The sequence below is a fragment of the Aedes aegypti genome, chromosome 1, assembly GCF_002204515.2.
Source record: "Aedes aegypti strain LVP_AGWG chromosome 1, AaegL5.0 Primary Assembly, whole genome shotgun sequence".
NCBI lineage: Eukaryota > Metazoa > Arthropoda > Insecta > Diptera > Culicidae > Aedes > Aedes aegypti.
Window position 1 is genome coordinate 222151122 of NC_035107.1, and position 19801 is coordinate 222170922.

Here is a 19801-nt window from a genome sequence, read left to right on the forward strand (position 1 = left end):
TGAGTTTCTAAATGTTATATATAAACTTTAAAAGTTTTGGATTTGGGTATGCGTTATGAGATCATGAAAACATTTTATTAATACTTATTTATTTAGTTATTGTTATTCATTTTTTTTACAATATCGAACACTTTTGCATCATTATCAGTACAGTTCGAGTATAGTTTTGCTTTAATTTTAGTTTCTGACAATGGAATGAAACAGTGAAATTTTTGGGTTCCTTGGATCGTTTTCGCGTTATTATATTGCTCGCTTAGCTCTGATGCCGTTAATTCGTACTCTTCAGTAGTAGTGAAACAAAATGATAATTTTGTTAAATCTTCTTCTTTTCTGCGATTTGCCCAATCAAATAGTTCTTTTGCAGTTTTAATTGGATGCTCACGTTCTTTGGCTAAACTTGCTCTTGTGGCCATGCGCTTTATGGTTCCTCCAATAGCATCACAAGGACCTTTGCCATGTGACGTAGCAAAGAAAAGCCATTCTGCATCAATTCCGTACTTTGATTTAAATTGACATAGGCTCGAAAAATTCTTACGGTTTTTGTACTGCGATGCTGCTCCATCAGACATGAAATTAGAGGGTCTTGTTTCCCGGATTTGAAAAAATCCCGGGATCCGGGATTTTATTTTAACAAATCCCGGGATTTCCCGGGATCCCGGGACAAAAATCAAGTGCTTCCAAAACGATTATAGCGCGACCAGAGCGCGTATTGAAGCTTTGTTTAGTCTTATAGAGCAGTTTCACAATACCCGAACCTGTTTTCGAAGGTTAAGTTGAATTATAGTAGACAAAAACAATGCTGTTTTAGATTTCATTCATCAATATATCACCTATCTGCAGTTGAAGTCAACGGGCATTTATTATAGTTGATTTGAAACTAAAATCAATCGTGATGTATAAGGTATAGTATAGGTGATACCAATCACTCGCAAATTTTACCATATCTTTTAAAATCTACTCTCATGATTATGCAACTTGTTTACATTGTTGTGTCAAATCTTCATGCATTTAAATTGTTGGCATGACAAACACAGATAAATTCGTCCTGGAAAATTGTATGGTACACCGGGCAAACTAAAAAGGGTACGGAAAGATAGAATGGCAATAACAAAATTTTAATATGATGAACAATTCAAGTACCAAAGAATTTATTGACAAATGGAACAAACCGTAGAGTAACCTACAGTTTACAGAAAAAAAAGCATAAGTGGCCCTAAGCCTCAATAAAACGCTTATTGAGTAAGATAAATGCAATAACCAAAATGCATTCCTGTATCAACAGTCAGCGGAAAAAACATGCAGCTTGTACTGTGCCATTATTTAAAAATAATACAATATTTTCTAGTTCAACATGAAATTTCGGGAAATCCCGGGATTTTCGAAAATATCCCGGGATTCGGGATTTTTTAGATCCCGGGATTTCCCGGGATTTTTGTCCCGGGATTCCCGGGGCAAGACCCTCTACATGAAATATATCTTTCTGATTTCTTTATCCTTATCAACGCGTAAAAAGTTAATCATTTTGGCAATGAACAAATTTACAGATACTGAGTCGTGTCTTAAATCTTCGGAAATTACAATAAAACTAAAATGTTCAATTTGCGTACTTCCATTGAAATAAATAACGAATGGATGAATTGTAGCTTGTTGTACGTTCCAGTGATGGGACTGCACTTCATCTTGCAATACAAAGCTATAGTTTTCAGAAAAATCACAAATGACTAAAAATTCACCATCTTGTAATTGCTCTGTTTTAATAAAGTCGTGAGGAATTAAACTTTCTAATTTCAAGCAAAAAAATGACACAAACTCATCTACAGGTTTTACAATAGTTTCTAGGTCACACCTATCCGTGGTCACCCATTGCTCAAATGATAACTGATCAATATAATTTTCTTCAAACTCAGCGAATAAAGTATTTTCCAATGATGAAGAAACTGGACAATCCGAACAAGATCGTAGATAGCAATTTGATGTTGTATTTTCACACAAAAGACTACCAGTTAACATTTTAATATCCTTTGATAAATTGATTCTTTTCAAACTATGTAAGATTAGGTTAATATTTTCGTGTGTTGTGCACACACAAACATTATGTGTTCCTGAATTGGATAGAAGCTTGCATTGCCTTGGACGAAGGCTTGCAAATGAGGAAAAACCTACCTTAATATTTTCGTTAATTTCCTTGAAGCGTGTATACGCTTCTTTCAAAGTAGTCATCATTAATCGTTTTTGGATTGCTTGACGCTTTCCATCTTTTTTTACAGATACATAATCTTTTTGGCCAGGCATAGCTCTACTTACTTCATCGTCTTCAAAATATTGAATTATTTTTTCTTTTGTCTCATCTGTTAATGAAGTACTCGACCTAGCATTTTTGGTTGCAAGACAGTTATTTTTGAATTGTTTTGCCTCTTTTGCTGTATTTCTATTGGTTTTGAACTCATCAATGGCGTCTTGAATAGACCACGAGCTTGGCAGCATCGACAAAATCAATAATTTTTCTTTCCATGTCGTGGCTAGATTCGAGAACTTTTCCTTCATATTCATAATTACCTCATCGTAGTCTGTATTTTCCACATCCTCAGGTCCTAATTTGAAGAGGTTTCTTCGTACAGCTTCGTTGATTTCATGGTATTTTTTCTCGGGATAATTGACGTAACCCATCTTCGTCCATTTAATCGGAGTCACTTTTATTCCATCTATCCCTTCGTTGAAGCGTTCGATGTTGACCTTCTGGATGCACTCATCTTCTGATTGATTTGTTGAAACAGATGTCGCTGATGGTACCGTGGCAAGACTATCTGCACTTGGTACTTCTGGTTACTCCTCAGTTGTTGTCGGTGCATCTAGTAATTCCTCAGTTGTTGTTGTTTTCGAACTTCCTGCAACCTGATCCACCGATGATGTACAAATTGCCCGTTTGTCAACGTTTAAACGGCAGGACGTACAAATGCGTAAATTTGTATTCAATGTAGACATTGGAGCATAACCAGCCGCTTTCAGTTTATCTATGGTGCTTTCGGTGAGATTTCGTAGCTCTTTCGAACACTTTTTTTCTGCAAACGGCCTGCAACAGTTGAGAAAGCGACTACTCATGTTGCTCGTTAGATTTTAATAAACAAAATCACTTTTAAGTTTTTACTGACTAGTTTGGTGTCGTTTGCTTGACTGAAGAAAAATTTTACAATTAAATCTTTTATAACCATAGTGGTAGTATATTTTTAGCTTTTTCGTGAGTATGTTCATGGTATGTACCTATCATGTTTTTGATGAAGTTGAAGTTTTGATGTTGTGAAGTCGCTTTCTCCCAAATATGATTAACAAAGTCTATTCTCTACCAAGGCGGGTCTATACCCAGGTGTAATCAGATTTTAACTTTGTGGAGAAAACCGACCTGCTTTACGTATACTAGATCACCTGGGTATAGACCCGCCTTGTTCTCTACGAGGTAAACTTTTTGCAGGTAAACTAGTCGTATACCTGTATAGAAAACTTTTTTTGTAGCTTTTGTCTTCAATATTAGATTTCTTATAGGTTTCTTTTATCAAAAGGTTTCAACACTATTGAGAGAATTTTTCTTCAGTTACGTACAATAAAAAATATGACACTATCAAGACTTTAGATTACAACACTGGATCGCGTCTAACTTTCTAATAGATGCTATAATAGTTATGAATAATTAAATAAAATATCATGAAAACAACTTGTTAACCTCATGTGGCACCCTTAACAAAAAATTCAGCAACAAACTGCGGTCCTAAAAAAATTAACAATGAAAAAAAAAAAAAATTTCACTAAGTGTCAGATTTGTGAAATATTTGAAATGTCATAACTTTTTTGTTTATTGGCTTACCATCACCAAATTTTTATGGTAGATAGCTAATATAATGGACCGTTTTCCCTCAAAAAATTGGTATTCCGATAGGGTTTTGAGATATTTGAGTTTTTGTGACAAAAATTATGTTTTTTAATGCAAAAAATTTTTTTTTTTACTGTGTGTATTTTTTTGGAATCTTTATTTAGTTGTCTAACTTTGATTCTTTAGTTGTCTAACAATCGAACGAACCGTTTTTGCTGTGCAGCTTTTTGAATATTTTTGAACCATTTTCACATACACCCTTTTGAAAAGTTAGTCGTGACTCAACTTGAAAATTTGATATCGGAAAATGACGATTTAGATGGAACTGAAAAACTGTGCAAAGTTTCAGATATTTTTGAAATGGTCGATCAGAATCGACTTGCATGCCTCCGTGGAATCCCTCATCTCTATTTTTGATGTTGTGCGATAGAACTAGTTATAATTAATAAACAAATTAATAAATTTTGAATTTATTTATCGGAATATCGGTCTATTTTGCTCGAAGTAAGAGGGAGCATGGAGAAGAAAGCAATGAATACTAGACGGATAGGTACCGTAAAGGAACGGCGAGAGAAATTGGATTAGATGTTGAAGAGGGCATACCATATGAAACAGTGTTACTTGAACCCGAGCAGAAGAAAATAACTACTGAATACCAAATTGAGGTATTCCATACCAGACAATTTCCAATACTTACAACCTGAATGAGGTATGAATGAGCCCTGCATAAGAGGTAAAATACCTCAAATAATACCTTATGCATATTCTACAAATACCAAGCTGATAACTAGATCAGGTATTGTAATACCTAAATAATACTTGATGGATTTTCATATAAAAGTGAAATTTTTCAATACCTCCAGCAGTCCTCAATAGCTATCGAATACCAAAATGAAGTATTTTTAATTGTTTTTCAAATATCATTATAATACCAAAATGAGGTATTGACAACTGAATAATACCTAATTATGGTATGATACCAAAATATGGTATGCATAAGTTATTGGGGAGTTATTTGTTCCTTCTCGGGAAACGTCACTTCCTTGTGGCTAACGGGGAACGCCAATCTATGAGCCGATGACACGGAATGACGAGAATTCGCTTAAGGGGGCAGGGTCCGTCATCAACTCCTTAATTTTCAAAACCAGTTTTTTCGTTCAAAATCATGAATATATTCTCCAACCGAAACACAGTGAACACATTTTCGACGAGTAAATTTCAGTTTTGAACAGAAAAATGGCTGTTGAAGTTTCGATGTTTACGATGACGGATCCTTGAACGTTAAAGTGTTTGGGTTCTCTAGACAATTCGTAATCAAACGTCAACATTCCACCACAAAATCGCTAGTATTTGGAGGTGATGTTTACTTCAAAATTTCGAAATCAACATCTTCAACTTAGTTCTAATACCCTCCGTCCACGAATTATTGTGGCGCGTCGATCGTCGCAAGTTTCTTGTTAAACAGTCAATCCCGTAAATGATTGTGTTTTGTTAGGCTTAATTACTTTTAGACGACAACAATCAGTGGCTGTCTTCTTTGTTGAAATTTGTTCTGGGGTCCACTTATGCACTGTCATAGTTTGTATTACGTGCAATAAATATGTTAAATTTGTCCTTGAAAAACTTATCGAAGGACCTAAACTATAATCAACTCGTGGGGGCAAAACCCCCACCCACCTATTTCATAAGACCAAAACAGCTGTTGAATTCAAATTCTACCAAACGTAATGCCACACTGAAGTAACGCGCAAATTAGAACCTTACAAATGTAAATTTTTCGCATCAGCATGTATCTATTATTGAACAATAACATCAGAACAAACGCCTGCATTATATATGCAAAATCGATGAAGAGAAATCACTCATGTTAGTTAGGCCCTATTGAAGTGATAGCACAGAAATGCACAAGGGGCTACCATAAACAACGCGGTTATTTTTTCCCAATTTTAGACCCACCTTCCCCCTAGGGCTTATTCACAAATTTCATAACGCTGAAGGGGGTGGGTGGGTGTCCTCACAATGTTACGGCTCATGCAAAATTTGTAGAATATCCATACAAAAAGCGTTACGACAGGGTGGGTGGGTGTCAAAAATGGCCATTTTCGGCGTTATGATATATGTGAATGAAGTAGTCATCCCAACTAACAATTTTAGCGCTATAAGCCAAGAATATTTGGTTTGTGCTGTATAGCAGTTGAATTGAAGCAGCGCACGCAGCAAAAAATGAAAGCTGTCAAAAATAGAACGATTAGCGTTAATACAGCTGTAACGCAAACGTTTTGCAGCTACAAATCTTAGCTGAATAAATTTCATCAGTTATCGCTTTTGCAGCTTTCACTAAGCTGTAACTCAACACCTTAAAGAATAGCAACATCAATCCGGCTGCTTCTATACAATATGATTTGTTATGCTGCTCAATATATATTTAAGAAACGCTTTGTCGTTAGTTATACAGCGAGCATACAGCAGTATGCTGTAAAACAACAACTTGTGGCGCATCTACTCAGCTTGTTGGATGTAAACATTGCGTTTGACGTTTCACACCCTTTTACAGCCTGATGAAGTGGTGTAAGCGTGGCTATTGCATCTTTTACAATCATTATAAAATATTGTGTGAACCGTTTTCAATGTAGAACAAAACGGTGTGTTTTCTTTGCCTTTCGATATAGACTGTGGTGGCAACAAGGACAGCGTCGAGACTTGTGGATGCAGAGATCGTGAGTTCGATTCCAAGCGGTGGCAGGTAACGTTGGGAACATTAAATTCAGATACTTATGATATGAATTCCGGAAGCTGTGAAACAGCTTGAATATAATATTTAATCGATAATACAGCGAAGCTGTATAATAATTATTCAACAGTTGCAAAATGGTTGAGAAAGCGCTTTCCGAAGATGGTACACAGCTACTTGTCGTATAACTGTTGAGATAGAGCAATGATCGATATGAATAAGAGCTGCCAACACAGCTTAAAAGTAGCTGAGTAGATTCGCCAGATTTGTTGGTAAAAGGATCGCATAGAAGCTTTCGTTCGTATGTACAGCGCCTTTACTCTGCATAAAGTCGTATAAAGAAGGCCTAGAGAATGTTTACATTTGCACTAAATGTTAGTTGGGATTTGTCCATACACAAAATTTACAATTTGTATGGACCGTGGTCATTGAGCAGAATCTCTCCCCTCCCTTCAATAAATGACTACGTTGTTTATGGATGACCCATAAGCACGTATTTTTTAAATTGATTTTTTAACCCTAGAAATACTCAAATGAATGGATGTTGTTTCTTCTATTTGATAGAGAACATATTTGTATATCCGATAATAATAAAAAAGAGCATGTTTTTCACATCTAAATTGCTATTTTCCTTATCATGGGCATAATACCCTCAGTCCCTTATATTGGCAAAAATTGATCAATTGCTAAATTCAATTCGTTGTTTCACCTCAGGGCGCAAGATTGCATTACTTCCTAGCGTCTTGTAGTGAAAAAATGTTAACAAACCTGCATCTTGTCACCTTTATTCACAGAAGATAGGATCGATGAAGAGAAATCGATCATGCGACTTGCGCCCTTATTATAGCACACGCTTGAATTTGCCTTCTTTCGAGCTATTTGAGCCATTTGAGCTCGTCACAAACCATGCGCTTTCTTGGACGGAGCATTTAGTTTTTATACATTTGTAAAGTTCCAGTCAATTGGCTTAGGGGATTTTTGCACATTATGTGATGATATATCGCAAATTCATCGTTTTTCCCATTAAAAGCAAGACGATATCGTTTAGGTGTTCATTTTAATACCCCTTCCCCTATTGACAGCAGTGTAATATATTGGCAGTTTCAGTATAGTTACACATCATTTTCAAAATAACATAAGATTTCTGGGTAACCAATGTGTAACAAACGAGTAACTTGCTGACAGTGGTCAACACTACATGTCAAAAGTTTTCATACGTATTGTGAATTTTGATATAAGAACTTTACTATTTTATGACTAGTTATTGTTTTCATAGATATTTTTCCAGTGAATAACTAAAATTGTTGAATTTACAATTTGCAGCCTCTCTAACAACTTTTTAGTAGTTGACATCATTTTAGATTGGCTGTCCTGTTATTCGGAAAAGTATCTGCAGCATGATGAAATGAAATGGCGATTTATGATAGGCAGCCCAGAAAATCCAACTGCGGGACACGAAACAACGTGATTTTGGAATCACAATCTTCACAAACAATTAAATTAAAATCATAAACACTGCTAATTTTAGTAACAGTGTCAATTTCCATTTTTTTGTGTCAGTTCTAATGGAATAATATCTCAACAATCCAGGTATCATGTGTTATTCAATATAAAATTATTATCTATTTCATGAGCGCGTTAATTTTGAGCAAGTAAAATGATTGATTTCACCACAAATTCAAATCGGCATGTTAAATCTATTATGTACTTGTGAATAATTACGCGTTCGAAAATCATACGTATTACTTTTATTGACATTCAATTTTAAAATGGTTGTTCAGTTCCAAAACTGTCAGAAAGTAACAACAACTTCAACACCGTTCCATTTATTTTATCGCAAAAAAAAGAAAAAAGGAAAACTCATGCGTAATCAACAAATTACATAGCAGTCGCTTGTAAACTTCTTATGTAACGAACAAACAAGTTACATAAGGCTCGGCTTTTTGCGCTTTTTCGGTTACATAGCAGTATTTTTCCATGTTGCAAATGTATCATATTGTAACTATTGAATATGTTAAGTAGCCGTTGCTGTAAGCTACTTGTAACAATATGTGCTGCTTGGGAAAAGTATATAAAGACACCTCACTACCAATTTTCAGCAGATTAGATAGACAAAAAACTTCATGAAGAAGAGAACAAAATGGCAGAATATATGTACATATTTATCTTGGTGCACCATTACAAGTTAAAAAACACTTTGCTAGAAAATGAATTGAACCAAGCGTCGCAATTTAATACTGGAATAACATTATCTGTTTACTACGTGTTCTAGATCTATCAAAAATAGGCCGCTAGTATTAACAATTTCAAGCAAAGCTTATAATATTTCCTTTCCAATGTTGTACTGTTTGTCATTAGCTGTTCTCTACATTATCTTAAATAAAATCATACGATTGAATGAGGTGACTCATAATACCCCATACGGTTGGTAACCACGCAGAAAAACATGGTTTTCAAAAACGATCCTCGAATAATTTTCAAATTGAGGTTAACATCATTTATCGACATAACATTGAAGAAAACATCTTATAGTACAAATCACTTGCATTTAAACGATAGTTTTATTTTGTTTTCTGTGCATTCCATGGTGTTTTCCTTAGGTGGCCCATATTGCCCCGATCACCCCTATTCATCTTAAAACCGGACACAAATTTTACGTATCCAGCTAGTTATATATATATATATATATATTTAAAGGGAGCTGTCAGTATATCAGCTCATGTATCAGTGCAAATCAGATAAACTTATTCAAAAAAAATTGTAAACTATCGTCACAAGCCTTTTCAAATCAACAAAGGATCAAGTGAATCGTAGGCTAGCGTGAATGTTTTTACTCAAGTAAAAAATAAAAAATCTTAATTCTTTGAATATTGTAGTTATTTTTGAAATTGAACAATTCATTTTTTTATCTATATAAATAAAAATGGAATAGTGTTTGTCACGAAATGGCTTACGAACGGGTCAACGGATTTGGACGATTCTTTCTCCATTTTGTTTGTCAAGGGTTCCGACGTGTTTGTTCAATATTCATACATTGCACTTCAATATTCATACATTGCACGTTCTTTTTTCTAATTTAAGTTGCGAAAAATTCGGCAGTGTTCAAGCACATCAATGGACGACAAATGGACAAAGTGAGAATATATCCAAACCGAGCTAAGCAAGCTGCTTCAAAAACTGATAAATCATATGTATGGACCAATGCACGGGTTCACTATTTGACGTTTCAGCGGTGCCGTGTTATTTATGTGACCATGACAACTAGTGAATTTGGCACCGCTCAAACGTCAAATTAGTGAACTCGTGCATAGGTCCATTCTGCATGAAGGATGAGATCATACACTGTTCATTACTAGAACCAGCGGAAGATGACAAAGTAAAATCAATGGATCAATTCACGAGTTCACTAATTTGACGTTTGAGCGGTGCCAAATTCACTCGTTGCCATGGTCACGTAAATAACACGGCACCGCTCAAACGTCAAATAATGAACTCATGCATCGGTTCATTCCCGGCAATTTCCAAAGCGACAACGAGGAGGAGTACTACAAATCAAATATATCAAGCAACATCAATAGAACAGCAGAAATTGCTTTATGTACCGTAGAGCAAAATTCAAACGAGTGGCTGTTTCAACGATCAATCAGGAAAACAGCTAGTTCTTGCTATAAGCTGTATACCTACCTGAGCAACAAAAATACGGACTGGTCAAAAAAAAAATCATAATTATTGGAACACAAAACCCATGAATCAAAGAGCTATGAAATACGGCAGTACAACGGAAAACATTGCATTTGAATGTTATCGGCAGAAGCGTAATCCACTGATAAAGAAATGTGGCTTGGTGGTTCACCCAATTGAATCGTGGATAGCCGGTTCCCCAGACGGAGTGGATCCGCTTACTGGAACACTTTTAGAAATAAAATGCCCAGTAGGCGGTGAAGCTACTTTGGAACAAATTTTACAGGCACAAAATGTTAAGCGGTATCTAAAATTCAACGAAATTTGTCAGAGTTACGAATTGAATTGTAAGCATGAATATTACTGCCAGGTGCAAGTAAATTTATGGATCATAAACTGTACCATTTGCGACTTTGTTGTATATTCATTACAAGACAATGATTTTGTTATCGTAGAAGTTACTTACGACGCAAATTATGTAAGCAATGTAATCAACAAGTTAAAGAAGCTGTACTTGCTTACAACATTAATCAAGTAACATACGATTCACAATGTATATGCCAAATATACAACATAGCTTAACCCGTATAGGCCTGAGTGAATGCAAAAATACTAAAACTCTCACCGCTTAGCGAATACTTAACGGATTTAATTTATTTTTTGTCAGTATACTGGCCCACATTTCCAGTTCCAAAAAGTGGCCAAGGGATCTCGGGAATGTTACTGTGGTCGGAAACTGTTCTTCCAACGATCAAAATCGATAAGTTTTTAAAGCATGCATTTGCTACAGCTTAGTAATATTATAAGCTTTCATTATTTCTTTATTTGTAATTATTTCAACAGATCTCTGTGATCTAATTTAAAATTGGGGTTATAAAAATTGGTTGCAAAAAAACTTCAAACAAATGAACAAAGTAACTAACTATTACTAACTAATCACGATACATACGCTAAACAATCTTAACAAATGCAAACTTAAATGCAATATTTCCTATGTCATCAACACAATAAACAAACATACAGGTTCCCAAATACAGTTTCTAAATTCGCAAAAGCATAATCCGGCAGGCTATGTTGACTAATGTAACGTAGTTTCCTTCAAACGAGCATCGATTCCTACCTTGAACGATATATAGGGCATCGTTAATTGACTTTTCCACGCTGCAACAAGCATTTTGACTTCGATCGATGCTTCAGATAAGAGGCAATTTTCAACCATCCTGGACATTGTGAGCTCGGTGACATCGTTTTTGATCATCGTGAAGAACAGCCAAAATTTATCATCCGGTGCCTTCGCAGGAAGGATTATATTGCGGCGCTCATATGAAATCCACATCCAGCGGCGGCAGTAACGCGCAGAAGATATGCGCGCAATTCAAACGCAACGTCAAAACTCAAGTAGGCTTGGATTTTTTCGTTCTTCAAGGACGCAAATGTTTCAAATTTGCTAAACCTGAAACATTTGGTGATTTTTATTATCACTGCGACGGTATATCGACATTTTCAGATACTCGCATTACGTGGATTTATCTTGTAGAGCACAATATTTAAAGCACTGATTTGTCGAAACAAAAAAAAATCTTCGTCGAAATGGTTGCATGGGACGAATGCCATGCAACCATTTCGACGAAGAAAGCGGCGAAGATCGTGCCATAGGAGGTCACAGATGTAGGTTTGCGAATGATTAACCAGTCGACTTTGCGGTTGAAGCCTCGGCAAGACTCTCCCGAATAATTTCGATTCGTCTTTTCATCTCACGAATTCACTAGCGTAGTTCATATTTTCATCCGCTCCGGCGGCCACCACTTTCATTGGAATAGCAGCTTTCGATTCTGTTAGCAAAATACGATCGTTTCTCAATTCGCGCATTAGAGGGGTACACTGATTACAAAGCCACCAGATGTTGGGAATGAATCGACAACAAGCAATTTAATTTTCCAACATACATTGTTAGAATAATTCAAAGTTATCTGTCAAATCGTACACTTCAGGTTAATTATCAAAACTCCAGATCTGAAAGACTTCCTGTAAGAGCTGGTGTTCCCCAAGGCAGCATTTTGGGACCAATATTATACAATATTTTCACATCTGACTTACCTGAGTTACCTCAGGGATGTCAAAAATCTTTGTTTGCGGATGACACAGGCCTCTCCGCCAAAGGACGAAGCCTGCGTGTCATCTGTAGTCGATTGCAAAAAAGTTTGGATATTTTTTCTTCATACTTGCAAAAATGGAAGATTTCTCCTAATGCTTCCAAAACTCAACTAATAATATTCCCACATAAACCAAAAGCTCTTTATTTGAAACCTTCAAGTAGACATGTTGTCACGATGAGAGGGGTTCCAATAAATTGGTCAGATGAAGTTAAGTATCTAGGACTCATGCTAGATAAGAATTTAACTTTCAAAAATCACATTGAGGGCATTCAAGCCAAATGTAACAAATATGTAAAATGTCTCTATCCCCTTATTAATAGAAAATCAAAACTTTGTCTTAAGAACAAGCTTTTGATATTCAAACAAATTTTCAGGCCAGCCATGTTGTATGCTGTACCAATATGGACTAGCTGTTGTAATACCAGGAAGAAAACTCTGCAGAGAATTCAAAAGAAAATTTTGAAAATGATTCTGAGGCTTCCTCCCTGGTATAGTACCAATGAGTTACATAGAATATCCAATGTTGAAACATTGGAACAAATGTCAAATAAAATAATCAATAATTTCAGGCAAAAATCGTTACAATCTTCTATTGCCACGATTAATGCGTTATATGTTTAGGTTAAGTTAGGTTAAGTATATTAAAAACTTTTTTTTTTCTCTTATAAGCAGGTGAAATCAACTCACCTGTAAAAAATCTGAACTGCTACGGCAAATGAAATGTAATATGTTGTTAACAAAATGTTAATAAAATCTTAGATTTGTTTTACCAAATTAGGATGATAGTGTTGTCTAATAACACAGAACACCTAGATATAAGAAATAATGAATGTAATGTTTGGAATGATACTAATAAAGAAATTAAAAAAAAAAAAAAAAAAAAAAAAAAAAAAAAAAAAAAAAAAAAAAAAAAAAAAAAAAAAAAAAAAAAAAAATCGACTACAAGCAACTACCTCGGGATGAAGTTTGGTGCATGCGAAATTAAAACGATGTCAAATTCCTGAGATACTTAATTCTCCCAATCCTCCAGGGATTTTTTCAGAAGCTCTTTCCGATTCCTTCAAATATTTTACAAAAAATCTTCCATGTATTTAAGTTCCAGTTATTGCGTTAAATGAAATTCTTTTAGGAATTCATTCAGAATACTGTCAGGAACAGTGTTGATAGGCTCACACTCAAATCTCAATCAATGCGCTCTCCCATGAGAGCAAACTCAATAGAGATCTGCTTCGCTAATCTCACGCTTGAGATTTTGATGCAAAAATCACTCAATCAACTCAAACCGTGAAAAATAATTCAAAAACTCGTGAAACCCGAATGTTGTTGCTTACGTTAAAAAGGATTACTATAATTCTATAAAGACTTACAAGTAATTATTGCCGTGTGTGAGTAAACTGTGGAAATACGAGACAATGAGTCAAAAAGGTGAGCCAACTCATCCATGATTTTTTGACTGCTGATTGACGACTCACACATGAAAAATTTCAAGCGTGAGTTATGAGAAATTGAGTTTTTCACAACACTTACCAGGAATTTCCCCAAACATTTCAATTTCACCGAAAACTTTTGAATTTTTTGTTGACCTAATGCAATAAAAACAAATCAGAGTTCCTTCAAGAATACCTCCAAGAATTTCTTCATAAATTACTGCAGGGATTCCTTCAAGATTATGATTCAAGGTACCGTAATTTCGGGTGAAATTGATCATTTATCACAGTTTTTCTAGTCTGTTTTCTATAATGTTAATAATGCCAAACAACTAAATGCAGGAAAACAAGTACGAAGGTGAGCCTCATCGACTTATGTACCGAAATTTTCTAACAAATGTCATTTTAGTGTTAACAAATACCTCTAAAATAAAAAATCAGAGGATCTCATTTCGGGGTGAAATTGATCACTTGTCAATGTCATTATTGTTAGTTTCCTAAACAACTCTGTATGATAAATTTGAGCTCCCTGAATCCGAATATGCTTGTCAAATTCTTAACAATGCAATATTTATATAAATAACGAGTAGTTAAATTTCAAGAATTACGTGGAAAACGCCTAAATGTATGCAATTTCCTAAGGAATTCAATGATATCTAACAGAAATTCAATTATTTCAACCCTATGAGCTAATTGGTACGAGTTTTGGTGATGAAATCTGGTTTGGAGATATATCGCAAGCATCCTCACAAAATTTCAGGTTTATACCATGTTCAAATCCTTGCTTATAAATAGAAGTTCATAGCTGTTTGTCAATACTGCACCGTGCATGATTTTGAAATTTTACGTTATTTTCATTCAGCTGAACATTATTTAACGAAAAAAACTTCACAACACACAATTCTACAATAGTTACGACAAGCAACGTTCATTTACTGCAGCTTACATTGATATTTGGGCTCCATTACGAATGAATAAAATCGTGTGATACGATGATCAATTTCACCCGTCTGATCAATTACACCTGATTTTACGGTACAAGATTTTTCCAGGAATTTCTTAAAGATTTGTTCCAGTAATTTCTCGGGGGAAGGTATTCGATGGCAACTGTATTTTCTAGACAAGTTACGATTCCATTACTCCAGGGTTTTTCTTAGAGACACCTCCAGAGAATACTTAAATGATTCCTCCAGGAATTCTTCCAGAGGCTCCTGATTCTTCCAGGAAAATTTCTACTGAAATCCTTCCAAATGGTTTTCGGGTATATCTCTAGAAATTTGGCAATTTCTTCAACGATTATTGCATAGATTTCTCTAAGGTTTCCTCCTACAGTGATTTTTACAGTATTTTTTTTTCCAGGAAAACTCCTAGATTTTCCCAGAGATGCACCCAAGAATTCCTTCAGAAATTAAAATACGTGGGTGATCCTTTAGAGATTCCTACGGTATTTCTTCTAGAAACACTTCCATGGAGATGCCTAATGAAATCCTTACAGCATTTTTTCCAGGAATGTCTCCAGGGATTACTTCAGAAAACTTTCTTCATGGGTTCCTTCAAAATTTGTTTCAGGATTTTTTTCAGGATTTCCTCCAGAGATACCCCAGCAATTCATACAAAGACTCAGAATAGAATTTCTTCAGGGATTCTTTCAGAGATTTAACCAAAGGTTCCTCCAGGGATTCCCCCAGTAATTCCTCAAATGATTTTTCTAAGAGTTACTCCATGGAATTCTACGGAGATTTCTCCATATTCTTTCTAGAGGTTTCACTAGGGTTTACTTCTGGAATACCTCCTGGTACTTTTTCTAATGAATTTATCCAAGGATCTCTCCAAAAATTTTGTCACAAAAGAATTTTTGAAAAAAAAACCTTGGAGAAATTACTAGCTAAATCGTTGAGGTTATTTCTGATGAAACTACTGGAGGAATTTATGGACGAATCGCCGGTTTTTTTTTGTATATTAGAAACATTTCTCTAGAAAAATTTCAGGGTTAATCCCCGGAGGAAATCTTTAGATGAATTCCTGTACTGCTCATATTTGTATGGTGGACGTAACCACCATCATAGGTAAAATGTTTTTTTTTGTGTTTCCAGCTGGATTCTTGATTTATTCAACAATTTCGGTCAAAACATCTGTGCATTTGCTAAAATTTGAAATTCAAAAGTTGGGTTTGGAAGATTTTTTTTATTATTTTCTTACCTTACAAACGCATACGTCATTTTGTCCGACCAATGAATGAATTTGATAAACGATTATATGGATGAATTGACATAAACACCAGGTCACTGTCATAGCAACCTTGTTTATACGCTAAACTATCCCAATAAACACTCAGCAAACCGGATGTTTCTTCGGTTAAGTTGGTGTGTGTGCTCACGTCAATACGTTTTCCTGTAATGAGCCTCTGTACGTGCCATAAATTCTTTTGTTCTTTTGACTTTTACTGTGCGCCGTGTGTTGGTGCTGTCTCGCTCTCTCTCACGGGCAACTTGAAAACAGGGCGCACAGTAAAAGTCAAACGTTTTATAGCATGCATAGGCTCATGGTTCAAATCACGGTAGACACAACAAGGTAGGCTATTCCCACGTGTAAACAATGATTTTCCATCAAAACATGTGTCGTCAATCGTCATTCCTATGGTCAAGCATAGGGCCTTGAGGATAGTAAAGGAGAGCAGGCCTTGCTTTCTTTTGCACTCGTTCGAGTTTGCGATAGGAATGACGTCACTGCCAAATGTCATACCTTGTTTGTTTTTTTTACCGTGGGTTCAAATATTTTAAAGCAAATAAGCGCTGTTCGCATGTCCAACCCTGAGAGAGACTCGCGAAGTGGAAAAATATCAACGTCATATGCAGCCCAGATTCCGCTGTCACGAAACATCAAATACAGCCCGTCGGTTTTATGGCTGAAAAAGTGAAAAGTATTGTATTCAAAATAAACTGTCATTAAAAACTTTTGTCGGCGGAGCAGTTTTTTTTTTTTCCAAATATGCTGATAAATATAACTACAAGGCTAGTTATGTATTTCTTATGTCTGCTACGTTTGCCGGCATGAAATTCCACTCAAAAGCCTGTTTATGCTTCGGTGTGATGTTAACGCAATATTTTTTTGCTGAGATGTCCATGTGAGGGTTTGAACGGCTTGTGCATGATCGATGAAAACACAGAGTGGAATAAGAAAAAAAAAACTCAGCAATCACAGAAAAAGAAGACCGTCTCCGCGAGTCTCGTCTCAGGTCCAACCTATGCATTATTAGATAAAGAATGCATATAATCGAAAAACGTGCATTTTAGTCGTATTGGCGTTTACCTCAACTATTCAAATATCGCTGAAAGTACATCTGGGAGTATTTCTGGAGGAAACTCTTGAGGAATTCGTTAAGTAATTACTTGTATAATCACTGAATGAATTGCTGGTGGAATCTTTGCAGGAATTCTGGTAGAAGTCCTGAAGCGACCTCTGAGAGATTTTTTAAAGAAATCTCCGGAATGATTATTGGATGAATTTTGAGAGCCTACGGCAAACCCTACAATTATCCTTAGAGGAATTCGTGGAGGAATTTGTAGAGAAATATCTGTAAAAAACAGGAGAAGTTGTCCAAGTATAACCCCTTAAGAAATTCGTAGACAAATCCTTGGTGACAACTCTGCAAGAATCCCTGTACAGATTTTTTTGAAGGATCATTGAAGAAGTCTCTGGAATAATTTCTGGAGAAATATCATGAGAAACCGCTTGAAAATTCCCTTGAATCTCTGGAGAAATCCCTAGATTAGTTGCTAGAGGGATTCTTGGAGAAATCCCTGGATGAAATATTACCGGATAAATCACTAGAGTTTTTCCTGCAGGAAATCCTTGTGAAATATCCAGAGGAATCCCTGAAGAGATTTTCCTGGAGGAATCCCTAGAATAACCCTGGAACTCCTTGCAGGTTTCTATGAGGAATTGCTAAGAATACTCCTGGATCGGATCCGGTTTCAAACATACTGGTTGCAATCAAAAATGCTTCCTGGAGGAATCTCTTGCGGAATTCCTAGTGGAACTTCTTGAAGAAATCGCTGTAAGATCAGAAATTATCTTGGAGAAATTTCTGGTCAAATCACTGGAGGAATCTTTGAAAAAATACTGGAGAAATTCCATTTCTGTACCAATGTTTTTATATAACAATCTGACAAAGACGAATGCATAATTTGGTTTCCTTTCGTACTACACAACTTGCATAAATGTTCGAGCATTACACGCACTTTCTAATCAAAGCTCGAGTCAGCCATGAAAACAAACTATTGCTACGGCTTTACAAGATGAGGGTTCTGTTTTGCGAAACAGAGCAAAAAATGATAGCGGAACATGCGCAGAAGTGTTTTTCAAAGAGGGGGCCATTACTACAAATGAATCACAGACGAGATTCACTTGATGCCTTTCTTATTCCAAGCCTCCAGCATCACTCCAGTCAGATTAGTTCAGTAACAAGATTAAATTGTCCATTTCCGGCCATGCAGTCAACGGCTCCTGATAGCTGTCCAATCATAATGGAACAGAGTTGATAGTCATGCGGCTAGTTTTGATTCTGACGCTTCTCAGTGCACATCCAGCATTTGGTTTCCTTCAAGAGAAAAGTGTGACGTGGGTAAGCTTTTCGGTGCCTAGCGAACATCTTCTAATGCTGCCTACATTGCAGGTGTCCAACATCCCCTGAAAGCATATCCAATGACAGCGTCATAGCGTTGATTTTGGCACGAGGCGGTTCCCGTGGCATTCCGCTGAAAAATCTAGCCAAACTCGACGATCGTCAAACGCTGTTGAGTCGAGCGCTTCACACCGCACTCTCCACCGATGGATTTCACTCGGTGTGGGTTTCAACCGAAGATGATCGGATTGCCCAAGCGGTAGAACGTGACTTCCCGCACGATCTCGTGAGAGTTCACCTGCGTCCGCCGGAGGTAGCCCAAGACCACACCAGTTCCATCGAATCGGTCCGGGAGTTTTTGGATCATCATCCACGGGTGCAGAATGTGGCGCTGGTTCAGTGCACTTCGCCATTTTTGGGGGTGAGGTATTTGGACGAAGCATTGCAGCGGTTCCAGTCACTGAGAGTGGATTGCGTATTCAGCGTTACGAGAAGTTTTAAGCTAAGGTGGCGGAAGGAGAAGGATGGAAGGGTTAATGCGCTGAATTTTGACCCTAGAAAACGTCCCAGGCGTCAAGATTGGGACGGAGAGCTTGTTGAGGCGGGGATGTTCTACTTTGCAAGGAGAAAGTTGCTTCTAGAGGGTCGCTTTCAGAACAACAACTGCGAGGTGGTTGTGATTGACGAAAGAGATTCATTGGAGATCGATTCGTTGTACGATCTGGAGTTAGCAAGGAAGATCATTGGATCCACAGTAGAATAAATAGCTATTATGCTTCAGAATCACAAAACATTGTTTTACTGGATTAGTGCGCAACGTACTCTCGAGCAGTGCGTGTACACAAATTATTTCTGCTCTCGGAAGTTTTGAAACAATCTCGGGAAAAACCTGTTTGGAGGTTACGGCTAAATATATACCGCGAACAAAAGGAAGAATAGATTTTTTGAATTAACAATTTCCTTCCAAAAAAGTGGAATTGAAAACTATTAACACAGACAAACAGACGTAACACTGGCGAAATTTCCATCGACCACTCATTCAACGATCATTTCAAATTCGTTATGTTACAAATCTCACAACTAGAGGCGCGCGCATCGTTTTTCTACGCGTTTGACGTTTCACACTACCGCCATCTGCCGGTCTTGTTGCACGAAACACCTTTTTGTGCAACATGCTCACCAGATGATGACAGTGTAAACTGGGCGATGGATTTTGAAGAAATTTGTTCTAAGTGTTACGTCTGTTTGTCTGTGCTATTAATAAACGTTGAAGAAATCATCCTGAATGCGCGTTATATTCCAAAACTGAACGTTTGTTCA

The 19801-nt window shown here is 36.4% G+C and overlaps 1 protein-coding gene across 1 annotated transcript; it reads left to right on the forward strand.

The window, feature by feature from the left end:
* The first annotated feature begins 18203 nt into the window (after nt 1–18203).
* LOC5576920 (N-acylneuraminate cytidylyltransferase A) lies at nt 18204–19272 on the forward strand. The gene is made up of 2 exons (XM_001662967.2): nt 18204–18477; nt 18533–19272. The coding sequence occupies exons 1-2, from the start codon at nt 18404–18406 to the stop codon at nt 19242–19244; spliced, it is 786 nt and encodes a 261-aa protein (XP_001663017.1). The 5' UTR covers nt 18204–18403; the 3' UTR covers nt 19245–19272.
* Nucleotides 19273–19801: the final 529 nt, after the last annotated feature.